The sequence below is a fragment of the Euphorbia lathyris genome, chromosome 5 (assembly GCF_963576675.1).
Source record: "Euphorbia lathyris chromosome 5, ddEupLath1.1, whole genome shotgun sequence".
NCBI lineage: Eukaryota > Viridiplantae > Streptophyta > Magnoliopsida > Malpighiales > Euphorbiaceae > Euphorbia > Euphorbia lathyris.
This window is the reverse complement of record NC_088914.1, coordinates 68033263-68052471: the sequence shown is the minus strand read 5'-3', so window position 1 is coordinate 68052471 and position 19209 is coordinate 68033263. Positions and strand designations below refer to the sequence as shown.

The 19209-nt window shown below is 37.0% G+C and overlaps 1 protein-coding gene across 2 annotated transcripts; it reads right to left on the bottom strand.

The window, feature by feature from the left end:
- Window positions 1–970: 970 nt before the first annotated feature.
- LOC136230443 (disease resistance protein At4g27190-like) lies at window positions 971–17934 on the bottom strand. Of its 2 annotated transcripts, XM_066019503.1 has the most exons (8): window positions 17688–17934; window positions 16513–16602; window positions 11673–11749; window positions 5153–5628; window positions 2799–5005; window positions 2522–2698; window positions 1552–1839; window positions 971–1455 (listed from the first exon to the last, which is right to left on the bottom strand). In XM_066019503.1, exons 1-8 carry the CDS (start codon window positions 17736–17738, stop codon window positions 1447–1449), a joined length of 3375 nt encoding a protein of 1124 aa, XP_065875575.1. In that variant the 5' UTR covers window positions 17739–17934; the 3' UTR covers window positions 971–1446. The 2 variants fall into 2 exon arrangements, with proteins under 2 accessions (XP_065875575.1, XP_065875576.1); XM_066019504.1 differs by lacking the exons at window positions 16513–16602; window positions 17688–17934 and adding an exon at window positions 11855–12001 and having other exon boundaries at window positions 973–1455.
- Between the last annotated feature and the right edge of the window lie 1275 nt (window positions 17935–19209).

Sequence of the window (19209 nt, the reverse complement as noted above, 5' to 3'; positions counted from 1 at the left end):
CATTACGAGACTATCATGTGGTCCTCTGCTCACATTTAAGACGCACAACCTAGATCTCTTATAAATACAAGGTACACTGTACTCAAAGGGTATTCTATTGATTTTGCTTGCTCACTTCCTAGCCTCTCTTTAACCACTTCTATGTCTTATTTCAGTGGATCTAACAAGCTCAACTCAGAATTCCTCACATCAATTGGTGCGGATAGCGCGGATTGAATAAATTTCCGCCATTAGTCTAACGAACAGCTTCATAATCAAGCTAACCTCCGACATTCCTTCTTCTTCAACTCCACCAATTAGGAATTGAGGCCCGGTGGGTACGAGCAACAACCTGATAGAACTAATACAGATCACCCCAGCATTAAGCCTGTTTAAGCTTCTTAGACCTTGAACTGCCGAGGTTTATGGATGGGATCACAAAAAAACTCATCTATAACATAAGCTCAGTTCAAGAGTCAATGAACGTTCTTAGATGGAGGTCGTAAGAGCAGAATTGAAGTAAACATGGGAAGCCAACAAGCATATAATTTCAAGAGAAAAGGTTGTGTTCCTGTCCCCTGCTTCCAGCCAACGAATCCGACTCTTATCGTAGCTTTTCCCTTCCAGGAAAATTTATGTCGGGAGTAATTGGAGATCCAGCTCAGAATGAGCTTCAAGCTCTTTATTAAATGTGTGAATTTTGAATTTTTATTTAGTTCCATGTATTCTTCATCTATTTAATACGTGAACTTCATGTATTCTTCATCTATTTAATACTTGAGCTTCATCCTATAAAATGTTTATGTATAAATTCTGCTGCTTCTTTTTTTTTTCCATTTTTCTTCAAAAATTGCAGTCTTCCTCTGTATGTATCAAAGCCACACATCTCAAGTTAGATTTTTTGTTTCGAACTGATGTTTCTGTCTACATTTGTGAACTTTTTCCTACAAATGGTTGTAGTAAAGATATAGTGAAGATGCCATTTAGATGTGTTATTGGCTGAGGTTGATCAAATAATTTTCAAGAGATAAATTATGCTTACAAATCTACTTACATTTGATTTATTCTACTTTTTCTTTTAGCAGGTAATGTTAATATGTTTCATAAGTTTGAAGATTAACTGGAACTATTTCTAATCACTTTTTTTTCATATACATAATCTTAGTTTTCAAGACATCTTTTTATATATTTTTTTCTATAATGCCATTTTATGTAAGCTACAAACAAACAAAACTGGAATGTTTTATTATTTTAAAGTTATTCAAGCAACGCGAGGGTTACATTCTAGTATATATGATAGGAAGCCTTTGATTTGTATGCACAAAGCTGCAATAAATTAGCAAAGCAGCATGATAAGGCTTTGAATCAACCAGCCTCTCTACTCCAAGAACACTAAGCTCTTCCAATAAATAACCCCTAAAACAGTAACCAGGAGTTGTTATGTGACTTTAACCAAACAGTGTCATGTCATATCTCCTGTGAAGAGTAAAACAGCAAACCGGCGCAAAAAAGTTAAAATAAACACCCTATAAAACAATAAAGTAAAATGTTTAAAGAAAAGATCAAGTGTACCGTTTTCATCCAAATTGCATTAAGATCCTCTCCTGCTGGATAATTGATATCATTTATGGCTACGTGTTTCAATCTTGGAGCGCTGAGTGATCCATAAGAGAAAGCTTTCATTTTATGGCAGGAGTCAATTCTTAATTCTTCTAATGAAGGTAATTCAATTGCTTCATTTCCATCGTACAAAATTCTAAGATTAACCATATCACCAAGTATCAAGCTTTTCAGTTGAGGGAATATTATGGAATCATCAGCTTCTTTTTCATCAACTTTTGCAATATTTTCTTCCATAATCTGTCAACAAATCACAATATTTACTTAAAATAACAAAAATGTGTACATCACAAAGAATAAATAAACAAGATATATAGTCAAAGGGTTATTAAGAATTTTGGACAATTACTCTCTCTCTCTATATATATATAAGACCCTGAAAAAAGCATTGTAAGACCTTGATCATTCCTATGGTGGATTGAGCTCTTGATCTTTTATTTTAATACGTCAGACCCTCGTCATTTATTTTTTGTCACATTAAGCCCTTGGCGCAACGGTAAAAACGTTGTTGTCGTGTGACCAGAGGTCACGGGTTCGAGTCTTAGGAGCGGCCTCTTGCCAATTAAATTGGCAAGGGAAGGCTTGCCCCCAATACACCCTTGTGGTGGGACCCCTCCCCGGACCCTTGCTCAGCGGGGACGCGTAATCAATATTCCTTTCATCTGTATCTGTAATTGTTTCTTTTACTGCTCGAAATAAAGCTTTTGCAGTTTCTCCACAACAACACACGTCAAAAAAATATTTTCAAACTGTTAAAAATGTAATTTTCAAATGTAGATGAAATGAATAACGTTGCATTAACAAAGTTTTATGTTTAAAACTGACTTTTCTGATCATTATAACGTGAACGAAAATAAATTATCAGGAATCTGAAGATGCTTTTTGCCTATATATAATCCAAAAATTTTAAGTGCATATTTACCTTCGTGCTGGAAACCATTTTTGGCTGTTTTTCTAATCTTCCTCGCAGACATTGAACTAATGAATTTGGTGTTGGACAAATGTGTTGCTTTTTGTCATCAATATTACTTGGATTCAATATTGTTGGTGTTGATGTGGTTTCAACTGTTGGAGTGCTTAATTGGACACTTGATGTTACCTGTCAGTGAAAATATAATTTATATATATGCTTTATGAGTGTAGAGAATATGCAAATAAATTGCAGAAAAATAATTTGACTGATTGTTCAGGAAATTAACCTGATTTCCATCTTCCACTTCGTCTCTGTAAAGAATTTCCTTCATTTCACAATGCAAAATACTAATGTGTTGTAGTTGTCTCAATTCTCTAGCCACCGACAGCGCAAACAGATGTTTCAACTTTGGACACGCCTTTATCTCTATTTCACTCAAATTACTAAAGCACGGTACTTCTATCTTTGAGAAATATGGGCCGTGCCATATTTCTTTTAAATTATCCATATTCAATATCGTCAAAGTTTTTAGCTCCGAGAAGAAAGTAGATGGAATCCGCTCTGCTGTTGTATCAACCAAGTATTCCATTTCTCTACATTCGTAGATTCTTATATCCTTCAACTTTGGAAACCCATAGTCTTCACTAGACTGCAGGCACATAATATTCTTCAAACTGCTCACATTTGACAATTCTAAGCTTTCACATTTGCTCATCAAACAACTAATCCAACTCACAGTAAGATCACATGCATCCACATTAGCTACATTCAAACTTGCGCTTGAATTGTAAAGACGACAATGAATCCCCATAGAAATACGAAAAACTGTTAGGTTTTTTACTAACTTTTCAGCCAAAATTGAACTGCGTGCTAAATTCATTTCTAATGTAGTTAGTGGAAGAGATTCTAACTCATCAAGGCTTGCATTCACTCTTTCTCCTCCTGCTTCTTTGCATCCCAAGCTATCAAACTTTAGTGGCATTTCCAACTCTTCTAGTTTCACCAAATTTGACAATACACCTGGTGCCATATATTTAAATCCCGGTCCACTGATTCTAAGACACCTGAGATTGCACAACAGTCCTATCTCCACTGGAAAATCATCATACTGCCTTAGGATTGATAAATTAAGAATTTCTAGATATTTCATATCACCATGACCTAGTAGATCTCCAATTTTAAGTGCCTCATTTTCATTCGAGTTGTATGACTGCTCGTAGATAATCAAAGTTCTAAGTTTGCTTAGCATAGAAAGTGATTGTGACACAGAAGATGGGGCTTGCAAACATAGAACTTTGAGCTCTTTCAACCCTTCAAAAATGCCAATTGGGAGCCCGACTTGATCATCATCCAATATGAGTTGTAGTAGTTCAAGCTTCGGACATCTCAAATCAACAGGGTGCTTGTTGATTTTGTCACACATAAATGAAATGGCACTGCAATTTTCATATTGACCGGTCTCTGGCCACATTTGCATAACCTTCTCACATCCCACTATATATGGATGTTTATCTTTTGAAGAAATTGATATTGCAAAATCACGTAAAATATCATGCATTTTGACTGTACCATCTTCCTCACCATCCAACAACAAAAATGATTTCTTTAGTTTATCAATTTTCGATCCAACTCTATCTCTTGCCTCCTTCATGCTTTCGACTTTTTCAAATAACTGTAAGCCCTTACCAAACCAGACCAAATGTTCAACTACAACATTATGATCTTCAGGGAATAAGCAACAAAGACGAAAGCATGATTGGGCTTCTTGATCATTCAGGAGATCGTAACTTAACTGGATCCGAGAATACACTTGGTCAACTTCTGAGATGCCAAGGGGGGTCAACTTTTGTAGCTTTACGAGTGAGTCATTCCAAGTAGCTTTGATCTCGTATTTCAGAGCTCCAGCAAGAGTTACAATGACCATAGGTAAGCCGCCACATTCATCTGCAATCTTTCTTGCAGTATCGTGCAGCTTCCACTTTTCAATAGATTCCACTGTTATCTCTTTGAACAAACCCCAAGCTTCTTCATCGGTCAAAACATTGATAACAATGTTTGGTTGACTTCCCATTCTCTGGCACACATCTATCTTTCTCGAAGTCAACAAGATCTTCAATCTTGCTTTAGGAAGTCCAAGTGCTTCAAAATCCAATACCTCCCAAACATCATCTACTATCAAAAGGATGCTGCCACTATTCATAAGACAATCATTTAGCTTATCTGATGTTTCTAGCTCTCTGCTTTCAAAATTCAATCCTAGGCTAGACATGATATCACTTCGTATTTTCCTTAGGTCGGGATTCTGGGACACTGTTGCCATTGCAACCTTATCAAATAGATGATCTGTTTCAACTCTCTGAATAAGCTTCTTTGCCAGCGTGGTTTTACCCGTGCCTCCCATGCCACAAAGACTACACATCCTCACCCTCTCATCCTTTAATGCCTCCCAAACTTGATTCACAACTGATGACCTCGACTCAAATTCCGTAAAACCTGTCAGTAATTAAAATACACATATATTACAAACATAGCAAACATGCAGTATATATGAGATAAACTATCAAAAATAAACATACTATTCTGCTCCTAATTTTGTAAATTAGCTGTAAATTAGAAAAATTATTTTTGTAAGATTCCCACCTGTAAGGTCGAACTTAGCTCCTAATTTTGGTGTTGGACGATCAAAGGCAGTACCAAAATCTGGTGCAGTTTGGACCTTTTGATTAATCTCATGAGCCAACTCCCAAGCATGCTTACTTGTGGAATAACGTGACCATGGATGTAGACATGATATGTTATTTCCAGAGATTATTTTCTGAGCATTTTGATGAAGATGGTCTGCTTCAGACTGCCAATGAGCAGCAGTAGAGCTAACATCTTTCTGCTTCCTCTTAGTATCTTCAGTGAAACGACTAGCGTCAGTCCTCTTGGCATCCAGCTTTTCTTCAGCAACTTCTAGGCCCTTGATATTTTCCTTGTATTTATAAAGGAAGCCATTGTGTTTCTTTATTTTGGCCAGCAACGAAGTTGTAGCTTCAGTAGCAACTACGATTCCCAAATCAGTAAGAGGGTCCATTTTTTTTAAACCTCCCACTAAGTCTTTGAAACTGCAAGATCTGAAACACAAATTGTTTAACATAAGGCTAAGTTCATAGACTAACATGTATCATATAACGAAAATGGTGTTTTATGAGTTTCAACATTTCCAACTATATTATAATTCTCACACCATAACTTTAGCCGTTTCTTTAACAATAAGCAGTGTTATCCTGATTTAAGCCCTTGATCTAAAAGGTACTATACCATGTCTCGTAACCAATTAACGCAAAAGCTTAAACAGAAAGTTAAGCTCACTCAAAAGTTTTATATATCATCTTTCACATTACATGTTAATTAGGAAAAAGTGATTATTTAGGCACTTGGGTCGAAAATTCAAATTAGAAAAATTTACAAATATATATATAAGAGAAAAAAAAGTTCCTGTTATTTTTTATATTGAAACAGGTTGTAATGCTTAATTAACTAAATTATTGAGAACATACTATAACTTACTTACAAATTAATTATATGTGATTCCACCTGAAATATTTATTTTAAAAATGCATATATCTGTAAAATAAAGCTGCTGCAACATATATAATTGGGTAAATTTCAAATAAAACCCATGTGGTTTCACTAATTTTCAGATAAAGGACTGTGGTTTACTTTTTGTCAAAACGATGATTGAGGTTTCACACTTTTAATAATGCTATTAAAACTATCTTTAACGACCTGAAAATGAAAATTTTCAAGAATTAAAGTTGTTCAATGTCATATTTTCTATGGAACTACATTTTCGATTTTAGAAAATCATCTTTTTTGGAACTTTCTCTCTCTAAACATTAACTTTATCTCTCTTTACCAAACATCATCTAAATAATCTCGAAATAAAAAAGTTGAAGAATTAAAGTTGCTTAGAATACTAGTAGTTCTTAAAATATGTCATTTTTGAAGTCGTCAAAGGTGATTTTAATAGTATCAATCGAAAAAGTCCTTATTTTGCTAAAGTTGAAAACCTCAGTCCTCGTTTTGACAAAAAGTAAATCACGGTCCTTTATATGAAAATTAGTGAAACCATAGGGGTTTTATTTAAAATTTACTTCATCAGAAATTAATATTATGTATTAATATTGTATATATAACTCCGCCTGTGAGGGTCACTTGGTGGCCTTTACAGCCGGTCCCAAGCCCGGACAAAGGAGGAGGGTTGCGGTAGGTTTGTGGCGGCCAGCGTAAAACTTAGTCACATCTTATGACATGAACCATAATATAAATACCGTTGGGGCGTTCCCTACTCAGCGACGCGCTGCACTTCCTAGACCCGGGTGTAGTGATAAATGTGCAAGGGTTGCTAGGTCGTCGCCCCGAAGCGGCGCGCCACCCCAGGACCCGGGGGTGGTGTCAAATATGCAAGGGTTGCGGGTAAATAAGCTAGTCCACGGTAATGGTAGGGGTAGGGGTAAGGGTAGTAGGTTACGCTTTGGGACATGGAACATAGGTTCTTTGACAGGAAGATTAGCTGAAATTGTAGATGTTATGAAGAGGAGGAGAATAAATATATTATGCCTACAAGAAACCAAGTGGGTTGGAGCTAAGGCTAAAGAGATAGCTCCTTGGGGTTATAAGCTTTGGTACTCAGGAAAGGATAAGGGTAGAAATGGAGTAGGTATTCTTATTGATAGGGAGTATATTGATGAGGTAGTAGCGGTGTCTAGGAAGAGCGATAGAATTATGAGTGTTAAGCTAGTGATAGGGGATGAGGTTGTGAATGTCATTAGTGCATATGCGCCACAAATAGGATTAGATGTGTCTATAAGACAAGCTTTTTGGGATGACTTAGAGGAAGTGGTGCAACAGGTTCCTAGGGATGAAAAAATGGTACTAGGGGGTGATCTCAATGGACACGTGGGTTCTAGGCGAGATGGGTTTGAGAGCGTTCATGGAGGGTATGGTTTTGGAGATAAGAATGAAGCAGGAAATGATATTTTGGAATTCGCATCAGCCTATGACTTGAGTATCATGAACACATGGTTTATGAAGAGAACATCCCACTTAGTGACTTATCGGAGTGGCGGTAATGCGAGCCAAATTGACTTCTTCTTAGTAAGGAGTGCTTGGAGAAAGAGTTATATTGATTGTAAGGTGATCCCTGGTGAGAGTACGACAACCCAACATAGAGTAGTGGTGCTAGATTTTCGAAGTAGGAAATGTATAAGAAAACAAACACCTCAAGTAGAGACTAAGATTAAGTGGTGGAAATTGCAAGGGGAGAATCAACAAAAATTTGTGGATGAGATGACCAAAAAAGATATTTGGACTTGCAATATGGATTCAGATATAGATTCGATATGGAATAAGATGAAGCATAGTATAAGGGAAGTAGCGAAGGAAGTTCTAGGGGAATCTAAAGGTAGCATGCCACCGGGTAAGGACACATCTTGGTGGACAGAAAAAGTACGACAAGCAGTAAAGAGTAAGAGAGAATCCTATAAACTATTGGGAAAATGTAGGAGTGACGAGAACTACGAAAAATACAAAGAGGCTAAAAGGGAAGTAAAGAAGGTCATACGAGATGCTAGAGCAAAGGTGAATCGGGATCTGTATACAAGATTGGATACGAAAGAAGGGGAAAGAGACATATATAGAATTGCTCGGATGAGAGATAGGAAGACGCGAGATCTCGGAAAAGTTAAATGTGTGAAGGATGTGGACCAGAAAGTCCTAGTTGGAGATAAGGATATCAAGGAACGATGGAGGTCCTATTTTGATGACTTATTTAATGGAGATCGCCAACAAGATGTTGGAGATATAAGTATCCATCACGATATGATAAATCATGAATGCCTGCGGAGAATTCAAAAGGGTGAAGTCAAAATGGCATTAAGTAAGATGAAGTTGAAGAAAGCAGTAGGACCTGATGGCATCCCTATTGAGATTTGGAGATGTTTGGGAGAAAGAGGATTCGAATGGTTGACGACGTTCTTCAACAAAATTTGGAGAAACAATAAGATGCCATCAGAATGGAGGAAAAGTACCTTAATCCCTTTGTATAAGAACAAAGGCGATGTCCAAGATTGTGCCAACTATCGGGGAATCAAATTAATGAGTCACACTATGAAACTTTGGGAGCGAGTGATTGAACAAAGGCTAAGGAGGACGGTGAAGATCTCGGAAAACCAGTTTGGCTTTATGCCGGGAAGATCAACTATGGAAGCCATCCATCTAATGAGACAATTAATGGAGCACTATCGAAATAAGAAGAAAGACTTGCATATGGTTTTCATTGACTTGGAGAAAGCATATGATAAGGTACCAAGGGAAGTACTTTGGTGGGCCTTGATAAGGAAAGGCATTTCGCGGAAATATATTGACATCATAAAGGACATGTATGAGGGAGTATGCACGAGTGTACGTACTAGTGTTGGGAAGACTGAAGAGTTTCCTATTACGATTGGAGTGCATCAAGGTTCCGCACTAAGCCCATTTCTTTTTGCCATCGTTATGGATGAACTAACAAGTTCACTTCAAGATGGTATACCATGGTGCATGCTGTTTGCAGATGATATTGTGTTGGTTGAGGAGACGAAAGAAGGAGTGGAGATGAAGTTGGAACTATGGAGGCAAACTCTAGAATCTAGAGGCTTTAAGTTGAGTCGAAGTAAGACAGAATATTTGGAGTGTAAGTTTAGCGGCCGTAGGAGTAGGGAGGCAGGGACAATCATCCTAGATGGGAGAGTTGTTCAGGCCTCGGATTGCTTCCGGTATTTAGGATCTATTATCCAAACGGATGGAGAAGTAGATGGAGATGTTGCTCATAGGATTAAAGCTGGTTGGTCGAAGTGGAAGAGTGCTACGGGTTTCCTTTGTGATCCCGGCATGCCTAATAGATTGAAGGGAAAATTCTACCGGACGGCAATTAGACCAGCATTGTTATATGGTACGGAGTGTTGGGCAGTGAAACACTGCCACATCCATAAGATGTCGGTGGCGGAGATGCGTATGTTGAGATGGATGTGTGGTCACACGAGAAAGGACCGGGTGCGTAATGAAATAATTAGGACAAAAGTAGGGGTCACATCTATTGAGAATAAAATGAGAGAAAACCGACTAAGGTGGTTTGGCCATGTGAGACGTAGAGCGCTTGATGCGCCGGTTAGGAGAACCGAAGAGTGGCAAAGGGATGTAGTGGTGAGGGGTAGGGGAAGACCTAAGCAAACTTGGAGGAGGGTGATCGAGAGTGATATGAGTTTATTGGGAATTGAGGAAAATATGGTAGTGGATAGGACGGAGTGGAGGGAGCGAATCTGTGTCGCTGACACGACTTGATTTTCACGGTTTTATATGATGGTTCATGTTAGCCAACCCCGAATCATTTCGGGACTAAGGCTTTGTTGTTGTTGTTGTTGTATTAATATTGTATATATCACTGAAAGGGAAATAGAGCTAATAACCAAATAAACTGTCCAAAATTATAAGCTAGAAGGCAGAATCTCAAAGCTAAAAGAAGTATTCAGTGAAAGAAAGAAAGAATATATAAAAATTAATATCAATATTCAAAGAATCTATATATATAATTTTATTAATAATTTCGGGGATCTCCACGAAGTACGTAATGCAGATGCCCACGAGGCGGGAAGGCATTCCCCATTCCGCGTCCCAACTTTGGTATCACAGTCTTCCATCTTCTTGGAGAGGTGCAGTTTCGGTATTATCAGCTACAAATTGCACGGCCAACAATCACTTAGACAGAGTTTAAGGAATTCTGTTCACTTCGGTTTGGACCTCCGGCGCATAACCATCCATTGGGAGAGTCAATCAACCTCAAACAAACAGGATCACTTGAGGAATATCAGCCAAAGTTCGAGGAATGCTTGGCGCTGTCATCGTGGAACAACATGTGTCAGCTTCTTCACAGCAGGGTTATCTGACTCCAGTCCGGATGTAGAACTCAATAAACCACCAGATTTTAGCTACTGCCATGAATTTAGCTAGATCTTTTGAGGCAAAAAATAAAGCATTTGGGAATTGATACTGAAAAGAGGAAACCCATGGAAGGACAACCAAGGCTTCACTTCGAGCCGCATCCCTTGAACCATCAGCGTAAAAAGCTCTTTTGGCTAGAGTTGAATGAGTCGAATGAGAAAAAGCCAATGCATGAGGCTGATGATTCCAACAACCCCGATTGAAAATCTACTTTTGAGCTCGAGGACAAGCTCTTTCTTGAAGGGAAGGGTGATGTTACGGATTAGCATATTCCGGATTTAGTTTTATTCTCATTAGGAGACTTTATTTAATTACTACATTAGTTTTATTTCTATACTAGTTTAATTCCTATTTATGCTAAACTTCATGTTTTGTCTTGAACTTGTCCTATTTATTATTTAATGGACAAACGGAATGAATAAAATAAGCAGAATTTTATTGTTAACCTACAGATCGGAGCTCTCTTAACGAGGTTCAAGTTTGATGAGCTGAATATCATTCAAAATAGGTTGACCAAGAAATAATAACAAAGAGAAAAGGCAGCTCCTACAGCTAAACTTTTCAGTTAATTGCCATGTGATCAGATCCGTGCTAGGGAACATAACATTTCCTCAATTTGTATAGACTGAATTTTTCACTAAAACCATCCCATTTGCCAACATTGCAAATATTCAAACAAAAATTCCAGTGGTCTTTCCATCACATTGAACCCCTACTAACATATAAAAATGATTTAAAGCAGAAAAAAGTAATAAAATGACTTGATTCTTCATGTTTACTAAAGGTTTTAGTGAAAAAGTCTATTTTTGTAAATGGAGAAAACCTCAAACCCGCATTTGTAAACTTTTAGCCACATGGATGTCTTTGCAAATACGTGAAACTACAAGCTTTGTTTTTGTACTTATCCCAATAAAAGAATATTGGGTAAATATTATAATTAAAAATCAATCCAATCTAAATTTATGGAGTATCCACGGATTTGGGCTTATTTTTAACAACCAATCTATGAACCACTTCCTTGATTGGATTGGATTGGATTTTGATCCAAAACCATTGGATTTCATCCATGTACAAACCTGATTACAAAAAGGTTTTAATGCTTAATTACCTAAATTATTGAGAATATACTATAACTTACAAATTAATTAGGAGAAATATGCTCCACAAATCAGTCCACGTACAGTTTGCTTCTGAAAGTATATGCAATCCCACCTCCTGAAATATTTTTAAAAAAAATAATAAGTAAAATAAAGTTGCTGCAACATAACTTCATCAGAAATTTATATTATTGTATGACTGAAGGGAAAATGAACTAATTACCAAATAAACTCTCCAAAAGTATCAGACAGAAGCTAGAAGAAGTGGCAAAATCTCAAAGCTAAAACAAGTATTCAGTGGAAAGAAAGAAATCAAGATTGGATGCTTTTGTTTTGTGGGAGAAACCAGAGATTCAAAGCATGATTCCAAGTGTTTTATTGAATTTAAAAAAAAATTAAGTCCAAAGTATTAAAATTAAATACAACCCCACTTGTTATTTTGGTATCTACTTTATCATTTTATTGATGCAAAGACCAAGACTCCAAAGCAAACAAGTTTTTACATGTGCTACTTACCTAATTATATATTTAAAGATTCCCACTTGCTATTTGTATAATGATTTCTGTCCACTTCGCCAGCACCCATAATTATCTTTGAAAGAAAAAGAAACGACCATATCATATTAATTAGCAAAAAACTATGTATTTTCTTTTCTTTCTACAACAACAACAAGGCCTTAGTCCCGAAATGATTCGGGGTCGGCTAACATGAACCATCATATAAAACCGTGAAATCAAGTCTGTCTTACTTCGGCTCAACTTAAAGCCTCTAGATTCTAGAGTTTGTCTCCATAGTTCCAACTTCCTCTCCACTCCTTCGTCTCATCAACCAACACAATATCATCTGCAAACAGCATGCACCATGGTATACCATCTTGAAGTGAACTTGTTAGTTCATCCATAACGATGGCAAAAAGAAATGGGCTTAGTCCGGAACCTTGATGCACTCCAATCGTAATAGGAAACTCTTCAGTCTTCCCAACATTAGTACGTACACTCGTGCATGCTCCCTCATACATGTTCTTTATGATGTCAATATATTTCCGCGAAATGCCTTTCCTTATCAAGGCCCACCAAAGTACTTCCCTTGGTACCTTATCATATGCTTTCTCCAAGTCAATGAAAACCATATGCAAGTCTTTCTTATTTCGATAGCGCTCCATTAATTGTCTCACTAGATGGATGACTTCCATAGTTGATTTTCCCGGCATAAAGCCAAACTGGTTTTCCGAGATCTTCACCGTCCTCCTTATCCTTTGTTCGATCACTCGCTCCCAAAGTTTCATAGTGTGACTGGGATTAAGATACTTTTCCTCCATTCTGATGGCATCTTATTGTTTCTCCAAATTTTGTTGAAGAACGTCGTCAACCATTCGATTCCTCTTTCTCTCAAACATCTCCAAATCTCAATAGGGATGCCATCAGGTCCTACTGCTTTCTTCAACTTCATCTTACTTAATGCCATTTTGACTTCACCCTTTTGAATTCTCCAAAGGCATTCATGATTTATCATATCGTGGTGGATACTTATATCTCCAACATCTTGTCTGCGATCTCCATTAAATAAGTCATGAAAATAGGACCTCCATCGTTCCTTGATATCCTTATCTCCAACTAACTTTCTGGTCCACATTCTTCACACATTTAACTTTTCCGAGATCTCGCGTCTTCCTATCTCTCATCCGAGCAATTCTTTATATGTCTCTTTCCCATTCTTTCGTATCCAATCTTGTATACAGATCCCGATTCACCTTTGCTCTAGCATCTCGTATGACCTTCTTTACTTCCCTTTTAGCCTCTTTGTATTTTTCGTAGTTCTCGTCACTCCTGCATTTCCCCAATATTTTATAGGACCCCAATATTTTATAGGATTCTCGCTTACTCTTTACTGCTTGTCGTACTTCTTCTGTCCACCAAGATGTGTCCTTACCCGGTGGCATGCTACCTTTAGATTCCCCTAGAACTTCCTTCGCTACTTCCCTTATACTATGCTCCATCTTAGTCCATATCGAATCTATATCTAAATCCATATTACAAGTCCAAATATCTTTTTTGGTCATCTCATCCACAAATTTTTGTTGTTTCTCCCCTTGCAATTTCCACCACTTAATTTTAGTCTCTACTTGTGGTGTTTGTTTTCTTATACATTTCCTACTTCGAAAATCAAGCACCACTACTCTATGTTGGGTTGTCGTACTCTCACCAGGGATCACCTTACAATCAATATAACTCTTTCTCCAAGCACTCCTTACTAAGAAGAAGTCAATTTGGCTCGCATTACCACCACTCCGATAAGTCACTAAGTGGGATGTTCTCTTCATAAACCATATGTTCATGATACTCAAGTCATAGGCTGATGCAAATATCATTTCCTGCTTCATTTTTATCTCCAAAACCATACCCTCCATGAACACTCTCAAACCCATCTCGCCTAGACCCCACGTGTCCATTGAGATCACCCCAGTACCATTTTTTCATCCTTAGGAACCTGTTGCACCACTTCCTCTAAGTCCTCCCAAAAAGCTTGTCTTATAGAGACATCTAATCCTATTTGTGGCGCATATGCACTAATGACATTCACAACCTCATCCCCTATCACTAGCTTAACGCTCATAATTCTATCGCTCTTCATAGACACCGCTACTACATCATCAATATACTCCCTATCAATAAGAATACCTACTCCATTTCTACCCTTATCCTTTCCTGAGTACCAAAGCTTATAACCCCAAGGAGCTATCTCTCTAGCCTTGGCTCCAACCCACTTGGTTTCTTGTAGGCACATTATATTTATTCTCCTCCTCTTCATAACATCTACAATTTCAGCTAATCTTTCTGTCAAAGAAAGAACCTATGTTCCATGTCCCAAAGCGTAACCTACTACCCTTACCCCTACCCCTACCATTACCGTGGACTAGCTTATTTACCCGCAACCCTTGCATATTTGACACCACCCCCGGGTCCTGGGGTGGCGCGCCGCTTCGGGGAGACGACCTAGCAACCCTTGCACATTTATCACTACACCCGGGTCTAGGAAGTGCAGCGCGTCGCTGAGTAGGGAACGCCCTAACGATATTTATATTATGGTTCATGTCATAAGATGTGGCTAAGTTTTACGCTGGCCGCCACAAACCTACCGCAACCCTCCTCCTTTGTCCGGGCTTGGGACCGGCTGTAAAGGTCACTATATTATCCATTTACTAGATCTAAAATAAAGGAAAGGATCCTCAAAAGAAGGTAAAATTCTTCTAACAATTATTTTCGCCATATCCAAAATTCCAATTTAGAACTCCAACAACCCCAACTAACAACTTATTGGTTTTTTTACTTTCTTTCTTTCTTCTAACAGTATGATGTTACGGTTGTCTTATTTAGGTTATATTATTTAGGGTTTTTTATTATTTAAGAGTCTTTAATATTTAGGAGTCTTTTTATTATTTAATATTTATTAATTTATGTTCAGTATTTCTTATTTAATTAGGTTAGACTTTTTAGTTGTGGTAGAATCCTAATTGTGGTAGGATCCTTTTGGCTAAGGATACCTTAGGTGTTTAGGAATCATAGTACCTCTTTATAAAAGGGGATTTTCAATCAGATTAATATCATCGAGAATTTTAAATCAGAAATTGATACAGAGAGTTTTAGCGATCTCTCACAAATCGCTATCGAGTTTTCAAAATAGGTTCTACGAAGAACAGGAGCAACAAGGGAATTCGAAGGAATTTTCCGGTGAACAGACCTGTGACGAGATCCTATTCGCGGGCATATAACATATGAGTTGTATATAGTATCAAGCAACTCATAAACCTAAAAACTTAAGCTGATAGGTAAGGTCAAAAAAATAACTTTTAATATCTCTGCCACATCTCCATATCAAAATGCAGCAACGTTCATTGAAGTTTGCATATGTTACACAAAAATTTACTGAACTTCATATTTGATTTCTCTAAAATCATTCCAATCAATTTATGTACAAAAACTTTGACATAGAAAACACAATTTGTTGACTATATACCAACTAAGAGCCATGTCGGATATGTATGACTTTTATGGCTGACATGGCAAAACGTGGATATGTGCACGTGGCACATTGTAAGAGGCAAAAAAGAGTCACATCGTCCACTGTGTTGTGTGCCACGTCAATATTTCAGTGAGTTTTTATACACAAATTGGCCAAAATGACTTTATTGAAATCAGATTTGAAATTTAGTGATTGTATTGAAAGAAAATGAAGTTCATTGACCTTTGTGAAACAAACACCAAACCTCAATAACTGTTAGTACAATTTACCCCAATAATACCATGTCATGAAATCAGTTAACCTGAAAACTTAAGCTGATATATAACATAAACGTACACAAATATTTTTTAATATCTCTAACATATAGCATGTTACAACGTAAAATAAATACAACAGAGTAAAATAAAAATATACCATTGTAAGTTAATGTAATGCTAATATGAAATGAAGAATATCTAACCTAACATGTAGACTTTTCTATTGATAATAAATTTTTATTTTTCCTATTTTAATTATCAGGAAATGGATGTGAAGCTTTGGTGGCAAAGTATTTTCTTTACACGTACACATCAAAGTACCACAAATAGAGTCAATTTCTCAACCCAAGTTTATATGCAAGATAATCACAAGCTAAGGGCCCTAGTTATGAATTTAGTAAGACCCTATCTGTTTTTCTTTCTCAGTCCATTTTTCAAGATGTATCAGTGCACTGCAATATCCAGTAGCTTCAAAAAAATAAATGCAGAACTAGATGCAACAAGAAAAAAGCAGCAAAGAGGGAGCATATTAGATAATTCATCCTGTACAGTTTTTGCTAGAGAATGCTTGATAGAAGAACCAAAGGCATTCAGTATCCTTGCCTCAAAGAAATAGCATGTAGGAGAAGCTGATGTAGCAACCATTTCAGTTCCACAAAAGTCTTTAGCACTCTCCATCACTCTAGAGTGAACCTGAAATCAGACACATTGACCATAAATGGTACATAAAAGGAAAATATTAAAACCCAAATCATCTATATTTTGCAGATCAGGTAGTTTGCATTCAAGGAAGAAGAGTCGATTGCTATGTTCGGTATATTTCATATACTTGACAGAATTTTCTCTATTAAGCAATTATGAAAGAATTGAAACAGAATACCAAGCTTACTGTTCCTATGAGCTAAACGTGTGCATTCACCTAGCAAAACCATTATATAAATAATTCTACATCAGCTGCAATAATCAGTGAAATCCTCAACAGCAATGAAGGAAAGATCCATCCAGGCAGCAATAGCACAAAGTAGGACCAAACAGTAACCAATATATACATCATATCATAACACAGTGAACAAGCCCTCAAAATTTTGATTTCAACATATTTTAAACTTGGACAATCAAGAAAACTGAATATGGAAAAGTAATAATCAGCAAAATAATCTCGAAAACAAAATTGTAATTGATGGGGCCTTGTTATAGTTGTGAAGAAAACAAGAGGCACACCATAAATTACATACTGCAACATTGTCAAGATGGATTTAGTATCACTGGTGAATAGGCATCAAAGAAAATGTGCCCTTGAGCCAAGAAGAAGTTGAGAATTTATAAAAAGATCTGCTTATAAAACCCAACTAACTTGATGAAAATGAGCTGAGTTCAATTGAATTAATGACAACAAGTCAAACTGCAGATGAACAATTTCAATAATAGTAATTTCACAGATTTACTTTATTGATCTATTGTTGCTTTATTGGCTTCTAAATTGAATTCTTTCATCTGATAGCATTTATATAAATATAATATTATTGAATTCTTTTAAATTGTTTTATAGGCTAATGGCCACAGATCAGCATGCAGTGATATTTGCTGCACCTTTCTAGTTTTGCTGTCATCAGTGCCTCTGTGCACTTGGTTCCTGTATTTCTCCCTTCACTGTTTTTCAACTTTTTCCATATCAACATTTTAAGTAAAATTCTAAGGGTAATTTCAGCGAACAGGTTATGGGCAAGGGCAATGCTGAAAATAAGATATAAAACAGAGGAAAAGTTCAGGATATAAACCTGCAAACTAAGAAGGGCCAAGAACACATGCATATCCAGCAATATCTTCATTGATCTCCAAGTAAAGCACCCTGATTCTTCTTTTTCAGTTCATCGAAAAATACAGCTAGAGATTCGTGTTGTAGGAATATCTTTGTCTCAATCTTAACAATTTCTCCGACGACCTTAGCCCAGTTTCTATAATTTCCCCGTAGCTCCACCATGGCACCATCGTCCCTGCTGCTTCCGTCCTCTGTAAATGATAACTAAATCTCAGTAAAATAATAACTTCCATTAATAACCTTGCTTGATTTGAAAAAAAAAAAACTTCCAAACAAAGTGACGTGGCTAAATCCTACAACTTAACAACGAGTTGGAATCCGGTTAACCCGTTTCAGTAAATAAGTCAGTTTTCAAAACGATTTGAGAATTAACACAACAATAAATCAAAGCTTTAGTGATTATGAATTAATTATGTATCTTAGAGGATGTCTTATTCTATAATGTAATCGAACATGAAGGAGCAGTTATAAGCATTGGAGCGTGTTGTGCTACGTGCCATCTGTTGATAGGCGAACGAGTGCCCACAGATCGAGGTTTGGTATCCCTTAAACCCATTTGGTCTGTGATTGACGGGATTGGACACGATTGGATTAACAAATTGATCTTTAACGTGGTCGATGGTGATCTCCTAGATCAAGACTATGAGACTCGGTCGTACGAGAAATTGATTCTCTATGATGATTCCATATGAGCTCTGATTCCGAGTGGTGCCTCGAGCTTCATAGATGCCATGTGGACGTGTTTATATTCGTCTAATATCATATGTGCTCCCCGATCAAATTTATCGTTCTTTAAGAAGGAAAAGCTCTGACATTGTACTTGTTTGTTCTCGCTGAATCAAAAGGGACTCGGATCCTTATATGTGGGAGCTCGGTCTTGATCTTTATTAGTTTCTTGGATTGTTTTTTGCTCCTCTTTTTTTGGCGATTTGGCTAGAAAGTAAATTTTCTTGGATTTTTTTTTTTTTTTGCGTTTGCTTTTTTGTTACTTTCATTTTTTGTTATGGCGCCTAATAATTAAAAACCTAAGAACCCTTCAGAGACATATAAATCATCTAGGAAGAAGGTGACATACAAATCGTCTAGGAAGAAAGTTAACACTCAGGCTGAGGAGTAGCCCTCGTTGTTGACTGCATAAAAATTTCAGTCTTTTGTTTCCGGTCGTCATGACTTGCAAAGGATGGATGTTCGTCTTCCCTCCGTCTCTTGAAGGGTAAATATTGGTCGCGATAGTTATTTGTGTATTTATACCCAACACGTAGAGTTAAGGATGCAATGTCCTTTGTTTGGAGTGTTGTAGACATCTTGAAGGAGTTCTCGTTGTTCCCACCCTATGTTTCTCCCAACTCGTGGGTGCAGCTTCTAGCCTTTGCAAAAATTTCACAAGATTCGGGAATTGCATTGAACGAGACTATCTTTCACCGTATTTGGACATCAAGGTTGAGGACTAGAGATGATCTCATCATTTGGAGGATGCATAA